The sequence below is a fragment of the Hippocampus comes genome, unplaced genomic scaffold, assembly GCF_001891065.2.
Source record: "Hippocampus comes isolate QL1 unplaced genomic scaffold, H_comes_QL1_v1.1 scaffold154, whole genome shotgun sequence".
NCBI classification, from domain to species: domain Eukaryota; kingdom Metazoa; phylum Chordata; class Actinopteri; order Syngnathiformes; family Syngnathidae; genus Hippocampus; species Hippocampus comes.
In genome coordinates this window covers 113,511-135,419 of record NW_017806278.1, presented here as the reverse complement: position 1 = coordinate 135,419, position 21,909 = coordinate 113,511, and the positions used below count along the sequence as shown (strand labels likewise).

The 21,909-nt window shown below is 40.7% G+C and overlaps 1 protein-coding gene across 4 annotated transcripts in view; it reads left to right on the top strand.

The window, feature by feature from the left end:
- Positions 1–21,909, top strand: part of ano1a (anoctamin 1, calcium activated chloride channel a) — a 60,831-nt gene that overhangs the window by 3,783 nt on the left and 35,139 nt on the right. For all 4 annotated transcript variants that reach the window (XM_019857817.1, XM_019857818.1, XM_019857816.1 and 1 more), the window contains 8 exons: positions 7,925–8,061; positions 8,856–9,179; positions 10,311–10,409; positions 13,134–13,285; positions 13,817–13,871; positions 13,994–14,045; positions 17,546–17,601; positions 17,810–17,851. In XM_019857817.1, the coding sequence (XP_019713376.1) occupies positions 7,975–8,061; positions 8,856–9,179; positions 10,311–10,409; positions 13,134–13,285; positions 13,817–13,871; positions 13,994–14,045; positions 17,546–17,601; positions 17,810–17,851 (867 nt within the window). In that variant the 5' untranslated portion in view covers positions 7,925–7,974. The remainder of the gene's footprint in view (positions 1–7,924; positions 8,062–8,855; positions 9,180–10,310; positions 10,410–13,133; positions 13,286–13,816; positions 13,872–13,993; positions 14,046–17,545; positions 17,602–17,809; positions 17,852–21,909) is intronic.

Sequence of the window (21,909 nt, the reverse complement as noted above, 5' to 3'; positions counted from 1 at the left end):
TGTCTCCCAGGCTTAGTAAAGCTGTGTTGGCCATCGCTCCTACGCCGCACGCAACTTCGCTTCGCATTTTCTGTCCATTACCATGGCAACCAAGCAAAAGAGTAAAAGCCGTCGCGCCCAGTTGTGCGTGTTGCTACTGTGCTGGTCCGCTTCTTCTCTTCAGTGTGTTCACCGGGATGTCGAAAGTGAACGGCACCGCATCCATATTGGTGATGTGGTTGGGCTGGATGTGTTTGTCAGCAATGTTTTTGTTGTATTTCAAAATGAAAACTATGCTTGTTTCCCATCACTTGCTAAAGCCCAAGTGGGTATGTAGGAATGTGGGGATTGGTTGAGAGAACAGTAGGTAATGGAAGCAGAATGGCAGAATAAAGGCTTAAGGCCTCAGAGAAAGCATCTTGATTTAATGTAACGCTGAACCTTACACTTTTGACTGCAGTAGGAGCGGAAAATTCTTTTCCTTGTAATCCGCCAGATGTTGCTGCGCCACATTGGTCGCTGCTCGGATGGATAGATGCCGCTGTTTCATAAAACAAAAGCACCAAACAACATGGATTAGTGGATTTTGAATTCTCTCTTGGCTGCTTGATTCCTCTGCGTAACTGATAGCTTTCAGTTTAACCTGTGCTTCGTAACGTGTCTCTTAGGAGGTGACATTTTCAGGATGTTATTTTGCACAATGCACGTGCCGGCATCTCCTGGAGCGTGCCTTTAGGTTCCTCATTCTCGCCCATCCTTCCCACTTTAACGTCCGCATGCTGTCCTCAGTTACAGCCGCCTTGATTCTGTATAAGCAACATGTCGGCACAACACTCTGTCAAGTGGCCCCGTTATAGAAGTCACACAACAGCATTCACAGATTTTGGAATTTGGTGCATACACAAGGCGACCCACATTGTTCGGTGCCATTTTGGAGAATATTGAAAACTTTTATGTACATCTTATGGTTGTGAAAATACGGTACTTTTATCAAAACAGTGATGTCCTGAAACAAGTGCAACATCTCAATTTTTTTAAGGTTCATAAGCAAAAATTATATGAACTGCTTATACTCACGAGGCACGCAGGTGTCCTGGAGCATATCCCAGCCTTCTTTGGGCAGTAGGTGGGGTACCCCCTGAAAAACCCTTCAGGAAAACATTGTCCATCCTTGAGAGCCCATTCAATGAGAAAACAAAAAGTAAGTTCATTACACTTTTTATGAAGCAAATTCCGACTTGAAATATTGTCCCTAAAACATTGTCAGAATTATTTTAACCCTTCACATTGAATTTAAGTCATAAATTTATTTTGAATCTCTTTAGATGAACCATCGAATGTTTCAAGGACACTAGATTAAATCTCATGAGGGGGTTCAATAAATTCTGACCACTTTAAAAGAGACAGAAAGTAATCAAAAATAGCGGACTTCCTGTTAGCTTCAGGGTATGTCCCCAAGAGACTTTTATTGTAGGTTTGCGTCGTTACATATGCTGACCAATTTTTATCGACTCAAGTGAAACATAGAACCACAGCTGCTTTGTTAAATTTTTGAAGAGGGTGCTAGTGAGCCATTTCTTTCTTTCTTTCTTTATTTTTACAATCACACAGTAACTCTCTAAAAAAAAAAAGATATTTTTTGCCAGGCATGATGTGCATTATAAATGTCATGTTTTCACGAATCTTAAGATCAACAAAATCAGCATGTAACATGGCAAACAGCGTGTCGCTACGGCAACAGGGTTTGATGAAATAATGTTTGCTTTTAACTCAGTAAATGCCAGCCATTTGCGGCACAGAAAACCTTCTGAGTGCCAGCTGTTTTAGAGGATTTTGAAGGCCCACAGAATATTGTGTTCAATGGCTATATAAACTTGGAACCCACAAAAATAAAGATTAGACGCTCTTCTTTCATCAGAGGTTTTTTTTGTATCATTTGTCAGTAATATGCAGAAGAACATATGCAAGTTTAACAGAAAATCCTGTTTCTGGGATAAAAAACAAAAAACAAAACAGAAATAGAGAGTTTTGTGGAAAGAGGTCTTTAATTAATTCAACTTTATGATAGCTCACATAAATATACAATATTTTTTTACTAAAAAAAAACCCCAAAATTCATAAAAAACAATTTAGATGTCAAAAATCAATACACTTTCAAGTACCGTATCTAAAATGTTATCATTTGCTCAAACTTTATGAACATTGTGCTACAATATATACAAGTGCGTATGTGTGTGTGTGTGTGTGTGTGTGTGTGTGTGTGTGAGTGTGTGTGTGTGTGTGTGTGTGTGTGTGTGTGTGTCTGGTAATACCATAAGATTTGAGGTTATCCTCACGAGGCTATTATCTTTGTGAAACACATCCATCCATCCATCCATCCATTTTCCGATCCACTTATCCTTACAAGGGTCGCCGGGGGTGCAGGAGCCTATCCCAGCCGTCTTCAGGCAGTAGGCAGGGGACACCCTGAACTGGTTGCCAGCCAATCGCAGTGCACACACAGACAAACAACCATCCGCGCTCACACTCACACCTATAGGGACAATTTAGAGTGTTCAATCAGCATCCCATGCATGTTTTTGGAATGTGGGAGGAAACTGGAGTACCCGGAAAAAACCCACGCAGGCACGGGGAGAACATGCAAACTCCACACAGGGAGGCCGGAGCTGGAATTGAACCGGTACCTCTGCACTGTGAGGTCGATGTGCTAACCACTGGACCACTGGGCTGCCCTCTATGTGAAACCAAAAGTATCAATTATTGTCTGAAGCGCTGCGGTAAGTGGTCCATTCGGGAGAAAAGCCAGTTTGAGGGTAAATCACTGAATGATAAAACAGCAACGAGGCTGTGGGTCGCATAACAAGAACTTCAAAAGTTTTTAAGTCCTTGTTTGAGCAAAGACCGAGTTTGATAGCACATTCGGGAGTAAAGGCTACACCCGCACCCTTTTTACGTACATGTGAACTCACTAAGTTTGGAGGTGAGGTTAATATTACAGGGATATTAGTCGTAAAATTAACAAGATCGCGTTTTCTGGGTCCCGTATTGTACTTCGAGCAACTAAAGGCGTGGTGGGAGGTTACAAAACGTAGGAATCTGATCTTTTTGTGAGCTCTGGAGTACTTTCACTGGAAGTAGACACTGTATCATCATTATGACCGAACAATGAAGAATGCCTAAAGTATAAAACATGTCAGTATGCAACACAGCAATAGGTAGTGTATCAGTATGTTGAGTGTGACATTCAAGTCAGAATCAGAATCATCTTTATTGGCCAAGTATGTAGAACACAAAAGGAATTTGTCTCCGGTAGTACAGGCTGCACTAGTATCATCATAAACAAGGACATGACAAATAAGTATGGAAAGACATTCCGTAATGTAAGTGTACCGTTGTGCGGTGGTACCACCCAATGACAGCTAGTGATCAGTGGTAGAATACAATACTACAACAGTTGTACAGTTGGTGCAGAAAATCATTGCACCATTTTAAAGTGACCAGTAGCAGTATTTGTGGTACAACAAGTGTGCAACTATGCAGATGTCCTTGAGCGCTTTAAAGTGTCTGGTGCTGTGGAATATAGATCAGTGACAGTGGTTCAAGTGAGTACAGAGCTAGAGCTACAATGATTATAGTGGTAATGCTGTTCCACAGGGTTGGGCAAAATTGCAAAGAGCGACTATACAGGTAGATTTTGGTTACTGTTTAGGGAGTTAATATGGCTTGAGGGACGAAGCTGTTTAAGTGACTGCTGGATTTGGTGCCTATGGATCGGTAGCGCTTGCCTGAGGGGGGAGTAGCTGTAAAAGGTGGTGGTCAGGGTGCGGGGGCCCAGTAGGATTTTCCATGCCCTTGTGTTGGTTGTGCCGGTGTGCAAGTCCTCAAGAGTGGGTAGGGCGGTTCCAATGATTTTTTCCGCCGTCCTAACTGTCCGTTGAAGTCGGATTTTGTCCTTTTTTGTGGCAGCCCCAAACCATAGTGTGATGGAAGTACACAGGATTGATTCGATGACTGCTGTGTAGAACTGTCTGAGCACCTCCTGTGGCAGGAAGTACATCCTCTGCTAGGCCTTTTTCAGGATGGAGTTGGTGTTGACCTCCCACTTCATGTCCTGGGAGACTGTGATTCCCAGGAACTTGAAGGTCTCGACTGTTGACACAGGGCAGTTGGATAGTGTGAGGGGCAGCTGTGGTGAAGGATGTTTCCTGAAGGCCACAATCATCTCTACCGTCTTGAACATGTTCAGCTGTAGGTTGTGTTGGCTGCACCAGAGCTCCAGCTGCTCCACTTGTTGTCGGTACGCAGACTCGTTGCCATCTTTGATGAGACCGATAACTGTGGTGTCATTTGCGAACTTTATGAGTTTGACGGTTGGGTGTGTTGAGGTGCAATCGTTCGTATAGAGGGAGAAGAGCAGTGGAGAGAGGATGCATCCCTGCGGGGCTCCAGTGCTAGTGGTACGTGTTGATAATGTTGTTCTTCCCAGCTTCACCTGTTGTGTCCGTCCCGTCAGGAAGCTGAGGATCAACTGGCAGATCGTTGAGCTGGAGAAGTTTGGGGGTGAGGAGTTCCGGGATGATGGTGTGGAGCGCAGAGCTGAAATCGACAAACAGGATCCTTGCATAGGTCCCTGCGCTGTCAAATTGCTTGAGGATGTAGTGCAGCCCTATGTTGACTGCATCCTCCACAGACCTGTTTGTCCAGTAGGCAAACTGAAGAGGTCCAGCAGGGGTCCGCTGATGTTCTTTCGGTGGTTCAGCACAAGGCGTTCAAAGGACTTCATGACCACAGACGTCAGAGTGACAGCCCTATAGTCGTTCAGTTCTGATGTTGCTGGTTTCTTGGGAACTGGGATGATGGTAGACTGTTTGAAGCAGGATGGGACCTCACACAGCTGCAGGGATCTGTTGAAGATTTGTGTGAAGACCGGAGCCAGCTGGTCAGCGCAGAATTTCAGGCAGGAGGGGACACTTTGTCGGGCCCCGCAGATTTCTTGATCTTCTGCTGCTTGAAGAGCTGTCTCACGTCCTGTTCGTGGATCTGTAGGGCAGAGAATGAGGGTGGGGGCGTGGATAGAGTAGTTTCTGGTAGAGGTGGGCAGATGTGGGAATTGGGGGTGTCCTTTTCAAATCGGCAAAAAAAATGTTTAGTTCATCAGCCAGACCTTACGTAGAAAGCTGTGTGTGTTTAATTCTAGCAGAGAATTAGCCTCCACGCCAGTTCTTACAGGCTCTCTAATCACATGTAACCCGGCCTGCTTTAATGTGGACTGTCATGGAAAGCTCAAACAGTCATCTATGTTTCTAGAAAGAGTGATGGCAGCTAGTCGGGGCGAAGGCTGTCCAACCTCAGCAGTTCGGGTCAGAAAGAGGGCCAGTTGTCTACAAACTACAGTACCTGTTCTCTACAAAAACTAGCCAGCCACCGCTTAAGCTAGAAGAATATGATAAACCTCTCATCATTGCCTCTCACAGGCAAGGGGCCAGAGACAATTACTCAATGCCGACTCATCTTTCTGGCAAGATTGCAATTCCTAGCTATGTTCTTCTTTGTGATCTCTGATTGTCTCATCCTAGTGTCGTTGGAGCCGACGTGTATCACTATGTCCGAGTAGCTACTGTTGTTAGCCTTTCGCTGGTGTCTTGGCCTGTCTTGGCACCTGGAATATACATCACTGTGGCTGGATGTTTAAGCTTAATGTTACGGGTGGTGGAGTCACCGATAACTAAAGTGCGGGAGCCAGCAGACTGAGGTGGAATGAGATTGCTATGCATCACCCCGATTAGCAAGATGCTAAATGCTAATGCTCACCAGACTAGTAGTCTGGCTACACCCCACACAACTGTTGTGTTGGGCATTTCTGTCATGTACATGGTGGGGGAGGACCCCAAAAAGCAGGCAGGAAGGAGGAGCAGGGTAAAGTTGACAAATTGTATTTAAACACAGAGAAAACTAAATCCTAAACAAAGTCCTGAAAACAAAAAGAATCCAAAGTAGCAAACCAAAACCGTGACTGAAGCAAAAAACTATCAATAACAGAAACGTGACCGAAACACGACAGAACAAACAAACATGACAGAAACAAACATGACAGAACAAACAATGACCTGACACTGAGTGGCCGTGCTGGGAGTTCTTTTAATGGACTGTACACAGTACAGAGTGAAAAATACATATAAGCATAAATGCATATGCAAAGTGGCTGTGCTATTTACAATGGGTGAGTGGGGGGTGAGTACAGGTTTTCACGTGTGAAAAGGGGTTATTAAATCGTTCCCCATGGGCAAGTTTATCTCTTCTATCAGTGTCTGTCCTATTTCAGAATGTGTAAATCTTTTTGAACCCAGAGAGGAGTGCGTCTTGGTGTATTCTCGTGGTCTGAATTAAAAGAGGGGGGTCAAAAGGTGATGGCAAATGTCTGCCGAAGGCAGGGTAGCCAAATAATCAGCATGTGTTCATTGGAAAGATAAACAGTTATGTTCACTGAAAGAAAGGCGTCTTGTTCTATTCCACCCAGGGGACAACTGGGGTGTTTTTGCTTCTCGTCTCTGAATGCAGAGTGGGACCTCTCAATTCCCAGGTCTTCATGTAGCTTGTGCTTAAAGCGAGATGGTGGAGACCCAAAGGAAAGTGCATGTGTTGTTGGATCATTTCATTTACAATGAAAAAAAAAACAACATACAAAATCTTCATCAGAAAGCCATGGACATTATTGAAGTATGAATGAGAGCAGTGTGGAGACTTCCTTTTTCCGTGCCCCCCACTAGGAGTCAGATTTGTCCCATGCAATGTTCCTGTGGAGGTCACTGAAATGTCAGTAGATGTGTTATGTACACCTCTTGTAATTTACTTCCAGTCCTGGAGATGTGTCCAGTATGTGGAATCAGTAGAGAGGTTTCTGAAAATGACTCCCCAATATGTTAATCTCTTATATCAGCATCTATCCGATTGAAATGTAACAATTTTCCTGAACAAAGGCAGAAGAGTGTCTTTCTTGTGGCCACCCTGGTGTGAGATGTAGGAGGTGGGTCACTACATATGTGTGAGAATTTGAATCCAGTGTCTCTAGATCAGTGGTTCTTAACCTTGTTTGAGGTACTGAACCCAACCAGTTCATATGCACATTCACCGAACCCTTCATGAGTGAAAAATAAAAACATGATTTTTTACAAACGCATACAGTCAAACCTCGGTTTTCGTCCATAATCCGTTCCAGAAGGCTGTTGGAAAACCGAAATTGTTCGAAAACCGAAACCACGCTCTTTTTAAAATAAAAATGTTTACAGAACACGTCTGCTCACAATGGAAAGCAACACGAGGAAGCATCACTTCCTCGTCTGCCCGAGGAAGCGTCACTTTCTCGTGTAAGAAAGGCGAGAGGAGTCAAATGGTGCATTCAAGTGCGCTCAGTTTGTTCGAGAACCGAAATTTGTTCGTCATCCGAGGCATAAAAAACTCGAAATTTTTGGCTGAAAACCGAATTGGTCGAGAACCGAGACATTCGAAAACCGAGGTTTGACTGTATATTAAAAACAGAAAACAAGTCAACACAATTAGAAGAAGAATAAAGTACAAGGTTTTTAATTGTGTATGAAATGAACCAGCCAGTGATGGCCAAGTGGGCATGTCATAACTAGCGGTAATTGACATGTTGAGTCCAGTGGTTTTAACCTGCATGGCAGAGGCTCTGTCGAACCCCTGAGACTGATTCATCTAACACCTAGGGTTCGAGCGAACCCAGATTAAGAACCACTGCTCTAGATGTTTTGAAAAAGGAGGGTTTCCTTTGATTATGATACCTATGATGTAATTTATTCAAACGACAGTGGTGATTCGTCAAAAAAAAATTGGTACGGTATGTATTTTAAAACTGAATGGATTTTTTTTTTCACCATTGTTTGGAAAATACACTGATTTTAAATCCATCTTTCTGTACCTTTCTAAGGTTCTCCCACAGTGAAGACAGACAGCCCCAAAGTTGAGGAGCTCTGCATTATGCGGAGGAGTGACAACTATTCGACAGTTCCTTGTGAAGAGAAGAACCTTGATATGGACAACACAAAGGGGCGGAGTGACTCCATAGTAGGAAACTGCATCTGTCTTTTTATACAAAAGGGAAAAATTATGATGGTGTTCATTTTAAGTGTGATGACTAATGTACAACAGTGGTAATCAATCCTTGAAAACTTAACAATTTCTGTTTGAAGAAATTGATAAAAAAAAAAAAACACACTTCAAAAAAATCAAAATGTTTCTTTTCATTTGAAATTCATTAAAAAAACAACAACATTAGAATACAATAAAACAATAGACCAAGGGTGATGCACAGAGTTGTAGAAACCTAAAGAGCAGGGGTGTCAAAAACATTTTTGTTGCGGGTCACTTTGGAGTTATGTCTTCCCTTGGAGGGCCGTTACAACAGAGAAACCGAATAAATGTTTATTGATCTCTCTCTCTCTCTCTCTCTCTCTCTCTCTCTCTCTCTCTGTATATATATATAAAACAGTTTTGATTGGGTGAAAATACTGAAGTGAAAAAAAAATGTAATTTTAGGGTTTTTTGTGTGTGTTTTGATAATAAAAATGCTGACTTTTTTATAACTGGGGATATTTGTCATCAGTAGGAATAAGATGAACATTTTAAGGTTGGAACATTTGAATTTGTTAAACAATGTTGAAATTAGAGGAAATTTGTCCATGGGCATTCTTCCCGGTGGGACATGCCCGAATTTTACTATGCTTTTTACAATGAATTCAAGAAATCAGTGTGTGTATGTAATTGGGATTACAGTACCTGTGTAAAAAAAAAAAATTGAATAACAATTCACCAAACAAAACCTATTGCTCACTGAGTTATTTTTTTTTTCTTTCCTTCAGCCAATGAAAACTCTTGATGCTGAAGACAGAGCACCATTGTGCCCTCGGTTAGGTCCTTACTTTGCTGATGGACAGCGGCGAGTGGACTATGTGCTTGCTTACCACGTCCAGAAACCCGGCAACATTCATCGAAAATCACCCAAGTTTGGAGATGACAACTTCATTCGCCGGCTTCGACGTAGTTTGAGCATGAGAAGCAGCCGTGCACCTTTGCAGCCCAAAGAAGACCCGGAGATTGCTGCCCAAGATGACAAGCGATTCAAGCGGGAAGAGTTTGAAGACAACCTCAGAGAGACTGGGTTGGAATTGGAAACGTCTGCTGAGGTAAGAAAAACCTGTTTGCATGAAGTGCAAGTCACAATTTGCATATGAATAGTGTTGGTTTCACAAATGTACCATTGAATAATTACAAAATTGACTCGTACAGTATTTAATATGATCCTGTATTGTTGAATATGCAAGGCTCAAAATAAGTTTTTATCCCACAGAGCTGAAGCAAGGGTTTGATTAAACAATAAAAAACAGCCAACTCTTAAAATTACTCGCTGTCTGCTAGAATTATCTCAAGTTATCATCACTGATGTACCGGTATGACCTTTGAACTGTTCCAGTTATCGAACTATCTGCGAATGTCCCAGAGGTGTAAGAGTTGGGAGATGGCAGAGAGGGCAATACATTTGGCCATCTGTCTGCTTCACACAGGCTTTTAGATTAAATTGTTGGCTCGGGGCTGACTATATGTGGAAAATAAAATGAAAGACATGTTCTGTAATTCTTGATCTTTCAGGTATTTTGATGAGTGTGTCAAAGTCACCATTAGATTGTGAAAATATAAACACGTAACATTCCTCCAAAGGAGGAAAATACATATTGCATTGTTTGGGACAATTTTAAATATTTCTCTGGTGTTTTAATAGCATGTCAGTTGAAATGTTTAAAAAAAGAAAACAATTTAACAATTATGTTTTAATATACACAGTAAAGTCTACTTTGTGCCTGGCTGTTCATTTCTATTTGTGGTAGTACAGTGTCAAGTGTGATCTCAAAACATTTAAACTTGTGGACACGGCAGTTTGTGTCTATGAGGTTTATGGACACAACTCCAAACAACTCCACTGAGCAATCAAGTTAGCGCTGCTTCATTAAGACAGCACCGTTACCTAATACTAAACAGTGCAGTCAATTAATGTGAATGCAGCTTTTTTTTGTGCGTGTGTTAAGTCAATACATGCTTATTTTAAACACAGCCCCACTCAATATGCAATATGGAGGACTAAAAGTACCACAAGTAAGGAATTAGACACACCATTTAATATTTACTGAAATGTGTTACTAATGAATTACAATTGGAAATAATCCACACAGAAAAGACAATAATAATGATATAAGACAGTAAAATATGTATCTGCCATGCAACTGTAACTGGTTTATCTCTTTCTTTGAAAATCAAAGCAGTGTAAAATCCCTGGAATTGCATTTTTGAAGATCCATGCCCCATGGAATGTCCTGTGTCGAGAGGCTGAGTTCATGAAGCTCAAGATGCCAACAAACAAGGTACACGCAAAGAAGTTGCGTCTTAAGTGGTAACTCAAATGCTTTTTCACACTGTGAGAAATGGCATTGTTTTGTCAATTATAGCTCATCAAAATGTCAAACATTTGATGAGTGCAGGCCTAAAGACCCATACAAACTTATTTGTCATTGTAGTTGTAGCGCTACCTACTGCCAAAAGAAATAGTTGTAAGTTTTATTTGTTGAAGTTGTTCTCCTTGCAGGTTGACCAGATTTACCTCACATTTGCTCCAAAGAGTTCATAATGTAACTTTGTGAATTTTCACAAAACACCCTTGCCATGGCAATGCGCAGTTTGCCAATAAAACAATGCTTATTTTAACAGTCAAAACATGCAGCGCATGAAACTTTGCACACACATCAGGCCTGGGCAAACCAATATTTTATTAAGTCATTGTGAAATAATTTAAAAAAAAAGGCCCGGTTGTACTTTTCATCTAGATCACAGGTGTCAAACTCAAGGCCCGGAGGCCAGCTCTGGCCCGCCACATCGTTTGATGTGGCCCGCGAAAACAAGTCAAACATGTTGACTTCTATTATGCTTACTCAAATTTTTACCAAAATTTCAAGTTCTCGTATGTAATATATAAGAGAGCTATTGTACGTTTTCTTGTTGCCAAAACCCTCATTACAGTAACTTAAACTACAGTTGAATAAATCATTATTCTTGACTTCTTTATATGGTTTCACAGTCATAACGGCCCTCTAAGGGAAATGGTAACTATAATGTGGCCCGTGACAAAAATGAGTTTGACACCCCTGAACTAGATCTATGAAAATTTGATGGTTTAGGTAACTACCCAAGAGCTACAGAAAAGTCTCCTGGATCTAAATGTTAAACCTGACAGGAAGTCTGCCATTTTGAATTAACTTTAAAATTCGCCATCGCGCTGACAACAAATGTTGCTGAAACTTTACTCACAAGATCATATGTTGTCCATACTTGACACATTTGATGAGTCTTGGACTGAAAACATCTACGAACTTATTTTCATCAGTGTGAGAGCACCACCTACTCGATCAAGGACATATATATATTGTATTCTTTGATGTTTTTCACCCAGTGGGAAAACTAAATTGACCTTATATTTGTATTTGTATGTATATATATTCATATATGTATATACATACTTATATAGGACTTATGTTCTTACCGACTGCTGTCAGGCTGCTGAATAAAAAATAATTGTAAATAGCACAGCCACCTTATCTATGTCTATATTTATATTGCACTTAATAGAATGGTGTACATTTAGTTTGTGAATGCAAACACTTTTTTTTTCCTTCTTTCTTCTTTCTACCCACAATCTTGCTGCTGTAGACTGTAAATTTCCCCAGTGTGGGACAAATAAAGGATATCTTATTATATTTGCTCGGAAAAGTATTTAGGTCTTCGTGATGTTGAAACACGAATTTTTGAAATTTTCATGAAAAGCTGTTGCCATTGTAACACGATGATTGCTAAGATAACAGCACTACATTTGAGGGTCTAAAATTCCACGAAAATTCATGAAACTAAACATCAGGACGAGCAACAACATCAATATTTTATTCGGCTATTTTGTGATTGATTTATTTGTTTATTGGCGCAACAATGCCCCTGCAAATTTTTTGCAAAGCAGCCCTTGTTGTACCTGTCACCAAAAAATCACGGACAGAGCAAAACCACGACACATTTTTTACAGGGCTCATATTTTTTAAAAATCGTTTCAGTTCGGCGTTCTTCGTTTTCTACGAATTACAGACTCTATGTGCCAGTATCCCAACCTGCCAAAAACCCAATGTGGCCAGGGCTGCGATGGCTTTGTAGCTGCTCGTTTTTTTCCCCACCTCACCCGGCCAAAATCGAATCTCGTCAGTCCCTTGTGTAAACCAATCAGCTCCCTCCAACCACTTGTGTCTTGTCCTGGTGTTATCTTGTCCATTTGCTTGGTCCTTGTCGGTTTATTGTTTGTAGTTTCTGCTCATGTCAGTTGTTACATCCCAAAGTAGTGTCATGGTGAGTTTAATCTTAGTGTTTTTTTTTTTGTTACGTTGAATCTTTTGGATTTTTTTTATGTTATTATTATTAGTTTACATTTTTTTAAATTCAACAGTTTTTTTTTTTTTTTTTTAAGCACTCCCGCCTTGCCTCTGTGCTTCTTTGTATTTGGCTCCTCCTAACTTCTCCACACAATCCCTGCAACATGACCCTCCATTTTATACAGTATTTATGTTCTATTTGTTTGTCATACTATTTACTGTAAGTACTGCATTCGAGCAGGTTAGTGATCGACGGCAGTGCATTTCAACTTACAATATGTACATATTTGAGTCACGTTGCTGCCATAGGAATAAAATGAGGACTCCCTGTACATGCACATTTTTGTCTTTGTCACCCCATGTAAGGATTTATGCCGAGGATTTTTCTTCTCATAAAACAAATGTACCCAGCCCACAATAACACCATACAGAAAAATGACAAAAATGTAAAACTACGAATACAAAGGGTTTTAAAATATAAAGACTTGGTTTTAAGATGCATTTCATACACAGCTTCCGTTCGTCTCTCATTGACTGGTCAACACATTGCACAGATCTCACGGATTTTCTCACCGAAATAACCAACCCAACAGGAATAATTTGTCATTTCAAAGGAAACCGTTGAAAACGAATCCATTTTCGGTTCAAATTAACACGATTTCACTCCTCTTGTATCCCTTGTAGGTTTATGAAGTTAAACAAGGAAGTAATATTGTTGAAAAGATCCGACTGTTCATTCACAAAGTCACATCTCCTTTGCACCCAAAAGTGGACGCCAATAAGCTTGAAAGTGTGAAGCCCCTCTCTCACACTTTTTCCAGAGAGAAGGCACACCTGTGAGTAAAATCTTCACCTGACTTACAGTACTGACTGTTTCCATCATAGCTAATTGAGTCAAACGTTTTTGTTTAACTACAAACACACCTTGTTGACATGAATATGTTTTGTCCTTGTTCAGGGACCAATGTACCCATGATAGTAGTGTGATATTTGTGTTTGGATGTGTTTTAAGTATGCTCATTCTGCGTTATATTATCAATGTATTTCATAATTTCTGTCAAGGTAAAACAATTACTCAAATCTTCCATTCCAATGAGATGATTTTATGGGTTTGGCGAGTCTTCAGACACCTGGAAGCAATCCCTGCAGTAGAAACATGTCAATGGCACCCAAAGTAGTTGGTAGAATGAGACAGTATATTACACCCATATTATTGTGTTTTGACTTGGTTTAGTGTATTTTGCGAAGCATGAACTGTTGATAACTTGCATTGAAAGCGTCATTGAAATTGGGATTGTTGCTAAGAGTTAAAAAAAAAAAAAAAGAAAACGTCTAACATGAGATTTGTTTTGGGCTTTCGTCTCTAGATTTGATCTGTCTGACAAAGATAATTTCTTTGACAGCAAGACAAGGAGCTCAATTGTAAGTATGATTATTACTAACTTCATGATGAAGAAGTAACACTTAGAGTTACATTGCGCTGTTTAAGTATTCCCTTATTTTTGTTTAGCAGTAATATATAATATTGCTTCTTGTGTTGCTAGGTGTATGAAGTGCTCAAAAGGACGAAATGTACTAGGGACATGTACTCAATGGGTAAGAATTCTTCTGATCACTCTAATTCTAAAAGACAGTTCTTTTCCAACTCTAAATCCAGCTTCCAACAAATCAAAGTCCACTATTTCCATGATACCCATGTTATTGTGTGTTATTTTGTATTCATGCAGTACAAACATCTCTTCCCAATTTGATTTGTTTAATGAGAAAAAAAAAACAAAACAATTTGGACAGTCCAAAACAAGTGAGGGGAAAAGCACTTAAACAATAAAAGTGAGGCAGATTCACTGTAGAGCAGGGGTCCCGATGTTTTATTTTGAAAACTTACCGGATTCTCCGTTACATCCGTCTGTGTTACGCTTGACACACGTCAAGCCACGCTTCTCCGTAACTTGACCAATTAGGCTAAAAACAAACACCGGAGCTCGCAAAATGAGTAAAAAAACTGCTGGAGATCGCAAATGACGGCGGCCTTAAAAGTACGTTTGAGACAACTGGATGAAATTTATGGCTGAATATTCTGAGATCGCCACAGTAGCACTGTTGCTATTTCCGACATGCTACCTGTGTGAGGCGGGGGGGTTCTGCAGCAACGGTGACGAAAACAAAATTACGAAGTAGACTGGACATAAACCACACACTTGAGGTGTCATTGTCTCCTATTACCCCGAGATGGGACCGTCTGGTTGCAGAAAATCAAGCTCGGTGCTGTGGTGAGTCGTCATTTTCATGCACTTTGAATTTGCGTTGTATCATATTTTGAAGGCATTAAACATTGCCATAGCGATCGGAATGTTGCGGCCAGATTAGACGCTCCTTGTGTTTATTATTATATTTCGAAAACACCACAGTGTTCATGCAGCTCATACCATATTATTTTGTTGTATTATTTGCGCCACACCTTAAATGCCGGTCCCTGAAAATATTGTCTGACATAAACCGGTCCGTGGGGCAAAAAAGGTTGGGGACCCCTGCTGTAGCGTAGAGCTGGGTGAAAAAAACAATAGAGATGATAGAAACGTTTTTATCGCAACTCTCCAAGCCTTTCTGTTGTCACTTCTCCTCTTCTTGGCTAGCATGGACACCCCATTAACGTTTTTTTTTCTTTTTTTTAAATGACAAAAATGGACATACGTATTTTTCACAGGACAGCGACAATGTGAGAACATGCACAGTCAACCCCGACATACTCCCCTTTTGGCACACGTGGATTCACATATTCACAGAGTTCTTAAAATTTCTTTTCAATATTTACATTTTTGTTTGTTTTCTTGGATTTCTTTCACTATTTCCTGTTTTCTGTGGAAAGGTTTATCAGCCTTTGATGAAGAATTTTGTAGTGGTTCACTTACCTGACTTATGTGTGGCAGCGTGAGATCAATTACCACTCAGTGACGGTGTGGATGTGGGTGTGAGTAGCTGTTGGTCTCTATGTGTGCCCTGCGAGTCTGCGACCGACTGGCGACCAGTTCAGGGTGAAGCCCGCCTTCTACCCAAAGACAACTAGGAGAGGCTCTAGCACAGGGGTGTCAAACGTACGGCCCGCAAAGGACTTTAATCCGGCCCGCGAGATGATTATGTAAAGCAGTGGTGTCAAACATACGGTCCGCGGGCCGTTCAATCAGGCCCCACAGGATAATTTAAAAGTGAAGAAAATGCATAAAAGACACAGAATAAATATTTTTAATAAGGTGCAATTCATTGAGTATCCGCTAGGGGACACTGTTTTGATCAGAGAAGAAGACAACAGCAGCCTCAGTCCATCACTGAGACAGACCCATGACAGCAGACGCTATCAATAGCACTCTCACATTTACACATTTAATAGCACGCTCCTTAGTTTGTAAGGTGTAGGCAGGGATTACATTTAGATTTTATATGCATGTGTAAATGGTTTAAAACTTCCTGTCTTTATTAATCTCGTTTAATCTTAAAGTGCATTACTATATTTTTCAAAACCAATTACTTGTTAAAGTTTGTACAATCAGTGGGATCAGTTGCAATGCATATATGTGAATGATAAAAGTAAATTGCACATTTGTCGAAGGAAATGTAAGGTGCTTCATGAAATGTTTTGTAAAAGATATGTTCATTTAATTTCAACATTTTCCTAATGTTCTTGTGCTTCTTTATACCAAAACAAAGGAAAGACATGTTGTTTTGGTTATTTATAGCAAAGTATGGTATCATTTTAATGGTCCGGCCCACTTGACATCTACCCAGGCCGTATGTGGCCCACCATGTGAAATGAGTTTGACACCCCTGCTCTAGCAACTCCCCGCGACCCTGTTCAGGATAAGCTGTGTTTAAATTGGATGGATGGAATTTGGGGGACGGTAAAAAAAAAACAACAAAAAAAAAAACATCCCAATGCATTTCAGTGGGTGAATAGTGTGGGTCGACTGTACCTGGACATGATTTTGAGCACAGGGTATGGAATTGACTGGAGTATCACTATACATATTACTAGAGTTTTGATGTTATGGATAAGTGTATAATAATACTAAGCACAAATACTGTACAACTGAATGTGAATATTTCAGCGTTATGGGAAAGATAAGTGGTTAAAGTGTAGTATTTAGTCAAATGAAATGTAGGAACTATTATATTGTGGGCTTAGTGACACACAAAAATGAATAAATAGGGATAAATATATGAGCGGCCCAGTGGTCGACTGGTTAACGTGTCGGCCTCCGAGTGCAGAGATGCAGGGTTCAATTCCAGCTCCGGCCTCCCTGTGTGGAGTTTGCATGTTCTCCCCGTGCCTGCGTGAGTTTTCCGCGGGTACTCCGGTTTCCTCCCACATTCCAAAAACATGCGTGTCAGGTTAATGGAACACTCGAAATTGTCCCTAGGTATGAGTGTGAGCATCATTGGTTGTTTGTCTGTGTGTGCCCTGCGATTGGCTGGCAATCAGTTCAGGATGTGCCCCGCCTACTGCCTGAAGACAGCTGGGATACGCTCCAGCACGCCCATGACCCTTGTGAGGATAAGCGGATGAGAAAATGGATGGAAGGGTGGATAAATATATAATGGTAGCTTAATGTGGTATTGTGACATCACGTATTGTGGACTGGAATATGGTGTTTAGTGTATTTTATTAAATGTAACGGTAAATATGAACATTGCTTAAGACTGGGATATATTAATTATGAAATAAATGTACAGGGGTTGAACTAGATAAGAATACACTTGCTCCCACTCCTTTTTCATACATGTGTAAGCAGGTAAGATATCACCTATGTTGTATTGGTTATTTGGTTGCTCAGTTTTTTTCTCATTATTTTTTTAGATGATCTTCATGTTGCTGTTTTTTCACAAGTAATTGTACTATACTGTACTTTTATTTTCATGCATGGTTGAAATAAATGGTGGGGGGAAAAAACAATTTTAAAAACAGTACTGTAATCCCTTGTATTTGGGTTATGGGATAAAACTGAAATCCCGCAAATACAGGACCCCCCCCCCCCAAAGAAAATGCACTTTTTGTTTATTTTCTGTCTATGTTATGTTTCTGATTATGATCCTGGTTTTCACAGGAATCACCAGTCTGCTTGCCAATGGTGTTTATACATCTGCTTATCCTCCTCATGATGTGAGTATCAGCATCAATTCCTGGATCAGGCCTTAAAACAGGTAACATTTGCAGTCCAAAAGTGAAGGCCGTGCGGGCTGCAGAATCCTGGTACTATTTTGTAGAACGTGTGGAATGTGTGGCCTCAAACAAAAAAATATCATACCGCTGCTAAATTCTGTGCTGTTGTGCGAGAGATATTGAATTTAATAGTATTTGAATGTTACAGGGGGAGATCGAGGGAGTCAATGCCAAACCCAATGACAGAAAGGTAACCAAAACAGACTCATGTCAATAATTTAAATGATTATTCGATATGTGTTTTTAGTTCAATTAAACATTACATTTATTTAGCTTCCTTTGATCTATAATTGCCTATTATGTCATAACTCAACTCAACTCAACTGTATTTATAAAAAATACAGTATTGCATAGTTTGCATCTTTTATATAAGTTGATGAACTATATGTGAGTCATTTTATTTAATTTTGTATTCAACCTGCAGGGGCCTGAACTCCTGTATTGCTTCTTTTGTTTTGCTAGGGCTAAACCAATTTGTTTGATTTTTGCTCCTCCTCATTGGGAGTTGACACAGCACACGGAGTTGGACTCTGTTTTTTGCTGCTTATCCATTGTGGCTCGGGACTTTACCCCACCTTTTCACATTTCACATTTTCGAGTTTTTGCTTTTGATCCTCTTGTTCCCATGGGATTCAGTAATATTTACGAGGACAACGGATCTTTCAGTCCTAACATGCTATCGTACTATCCTGTCAAAAGTCAGTGCTTTTCATATTAGGGGAATGTTCCTATGCACACATTCTTTTTTCTTCATATCTTGTCACTAACTTCACTTATTCTGCTACAACTCGCACGCCTCTGGTTCAAACAATCTTTACAATGCCATATTGTTACAAAATGTATTCGGTTTAGGTCGTGAGTCCGCTGACAATTATAAGGTATGATGTGAGGGATTTGAATAGCCCAACCAAAAATCGGAAAATATTATTACAGCTTAACCATTCTAAATACCCGGGCTGTCAACTGATAACCGTCTGGTGGTGTGTTGGCTGCGATGGTGGGGGAATATACCGGTCCGACCTGCCAGTCTGAAACGTATTGGGAGTGTTTGCTGGTAACGCCTGTCAAAAGGAGTTTCAACTTCCACCTCCGGCAGAACTTCGCCCATGTTCCATGGGAGGCGGGGGACCTTGAGGCCAAGTGAACCATGTTCAGCACCTCCATTGTTGAAGTTGACGAACAGAACTGAAAGGTAGTCAGTGCCTCCCCAAGCTCATTGGTAGACACCAGTGGTGAGGGATGTGAACAAGTTGAAGAAGGAGTCCGATCAGGTTTTTTTGTTTGTTGGACTCTGAAGGCAGCTGATTGGCCAAGCAGAATGAAGCTTTGGCAGTCACTGAGGCAAAAACCCGGGTGGTGGAAAAGTTCCTCCGCGGCTGGACCCCAGGAGGGGATGAGATCTGCCTGGAGTTCCTAAAGGCTCTGGATGTTGTGGGGCTGTCGTGGTTGACATTGGGGGCGACCAAAGGGTGTGCCCCAACTAGAGGGATATCACACTCAACAGCCTCTCTGGCAAGGTCTATTCAAGGGTGGGGATGGCAAATCTTAGATTCAGGAGAAGTAGTTTTCATCCTTAGCAGCTTTACACCTTGCATAGGGTCTTTGAAAGTGCATGGGAGTTTTACCATTTGAAATAATTGGTTTGTTTCAACTGAAGAAATGAGTTTACACAAAATCAAAAATTTCAAGTTGCACTAAATGAATTATTTACGGGTCAAAGATCCACTATTAAGTGTGATGCATTGCTTAGGTTTTTAAAGGTTAAATCAATGTTTACTTTGGTTTCAATGTAGACAGCGCATTTGCGACGGGCGCAAATACCGGTGGATCCTGATTTTCAAGCCAGCCCATGGGTCGCTGCACGTGTTTCACAAGCTGGTCTCTGCCAAGCAGCAGAGGGAGTGTCGTTGGAGATAACGCCTGGTGGCACAATGCTCGCTGCGCATGTTTACCAATTTTCCAGCTCTGTCTTAGTCAAGCTCAGTGTGAAAGCGCAGCAGAGAGTGTCGTTGGAGATGTGCCTGGCGAAGTGACAAATTTGTTGATCTCAACTGATGCCAATTTAGGATCCGCTTAAGTGCCGGGTTCAGGGTCGAACACGATTTTGATAAGATTGATCGAGGCACAGGCAGATAGATACCAAACTCCATGAACGTCATGTGACCAAACCCAGAAAAATAGGTGAGACGTTCACAAGGTGAGCCAGATGGCATTTTTATGTCAATTCTCATCATCAGCAGAGTGTGGAATAATGTCAAAATGACTGCACCCGAGATGGCTTGAAAACAGGTGAATTGTTCTGCTTAATTTTTATTCCAACAACATAATTTGAATCAGAATTCCAAGTTTAGACTTGAACATATCACAAAGAAAAACCTTGACTTGATTACCCCTTTAAACGAAACATGAGTAAACATAAGACAACAAAAATTATGCGTTTTGTATTTTGAATAACTTCATAAATGTGCCTTAAAGCCTGCTATCTTAATACCAAAACATCATGGGAAATGCCATACATGGGGTATAGAATAGCATCAATGCAGTGGATAAGCAATGGATATTTGAACACAAGCATATGTTCTGTAGATCAGGAGTGCCCATCGTTCATGATTGACCAGTAACTCGCCAGTGGTGTGTCGGATGATTGCATAAGATTAACTCAGTCACTGCCAGCCCTCCCAGTTTTATGCTCTTGATAAAGCTGCCAGTCCACAGCAGTGAATGATTAAAAAAAAAAAAGTAAACTCACTCCTATCATTCATCATGAAATCTGTCACTTGATCGATTTATGGGGAAGCCAGTTGTTACACCTGTTGCAAACCTCATCACGTATACAAGTGTGCGAATTGGCAAAACTTTCCATTTCCATTTTGTTCCGTCTACTCTTAACTTAATAACAAAGTATAACAATGATTAGGGAAACAAGTAAATCAAGTAGTTCCATACAGAGTGAGAGGAGGATGTTTGTGTTGTGTTGGGCTCCATGGCGTGGCGTCTTGGACTTGCGACAGAGCGGGTGTGCCAGGGGGCGATCTGCTTGGCGATCCGCTTGGGCACACGCTGTGCCATTTCCTCTGCGCTCGGAGAATGACCTGCGGGATGGAGAAGCCATCCACCAGAACACCAGCGCAAGGCCGGGTGCCCTCCAATAGCGCGTGTCGTGGCTGCCTGTTGGTGTGGTGGTAGTGGGGGTGGCGACTGGGCTGTCCAGCTGACCCATGCGCCACACCGGTCGGTCGGCCTGGGGTGCCAGTTGACCAAATGATGGAGGAAATGTGGGGCAGCATGTTCGCTCCAAGTCCAATAAACTTTCTAACATGACTGATGGAAGGTGTGTGCAGAGTTTGCTCTCAGTAGCTCCTGTCTAAGGACAGAAAATGTACACTAGTTTTATTGTGCAATATGGGCTCATTTACTTATGCAAGGTCCACCAAAAAAAAAAAAATATATATATGAAAACAAAATCTAATTTTCTGTTTAAATGAATAAAAAAATAAAGTAGGTAGATCACTTGGACTTAGTCATTTTATAAGTAGCTCGTATGTTGAAATAGTGTGGGCAACCCTGCTGTAGATCGTATACTGTAACATTAGTCAGTCATAAATTCTTTACGCTCTGCGAAAAATGACTAACTGCAGCTGTGTGTTGTGAAACTCTTCCTTGTGTTTGCATGAATGTATTATACTGCTTCCAGTGACCACAGCCGCAAATAATCACATATTAATGTGTTTAATTCTTGACATTCAATTAAATAATTATTACAATATATTTTTTTAAAATACAGTTTAATCGTGTTATTTTCCTAATTAAAAACATGAAAAAAAATGTTTTTGGGGTGTCTGGAACAGATTAATGGCATTTCCACTCATTTAATGAACTGCAATATTAAACATTTATTTACATTGATATATTATACACAGTGGCGGGCCGTGCATTTCAACCTTAGGCCTTCAGTGACGTCACATATTATGAACACAATACTGTATAGGCTCGTCAAGCAGCACTTAATTTCAGGAGCATTTAAAACCATCAAGTATGCATTCACAATCAAGAGCAGGAAACTACATTTACAGATAGTCAAAAATAAAAAGATGATTTAAAAATACGAAATAAAATGCCACCCAAATTACGCTGTGTGATCTTAAACAAGTCTGTCCAATAAATTGCGCAATGTCGCAGTTTCATATAAGACACCAACCAAACAACAACAAAACAAACTGTTCTTTGAAAATAAAGTAAACAGATCAT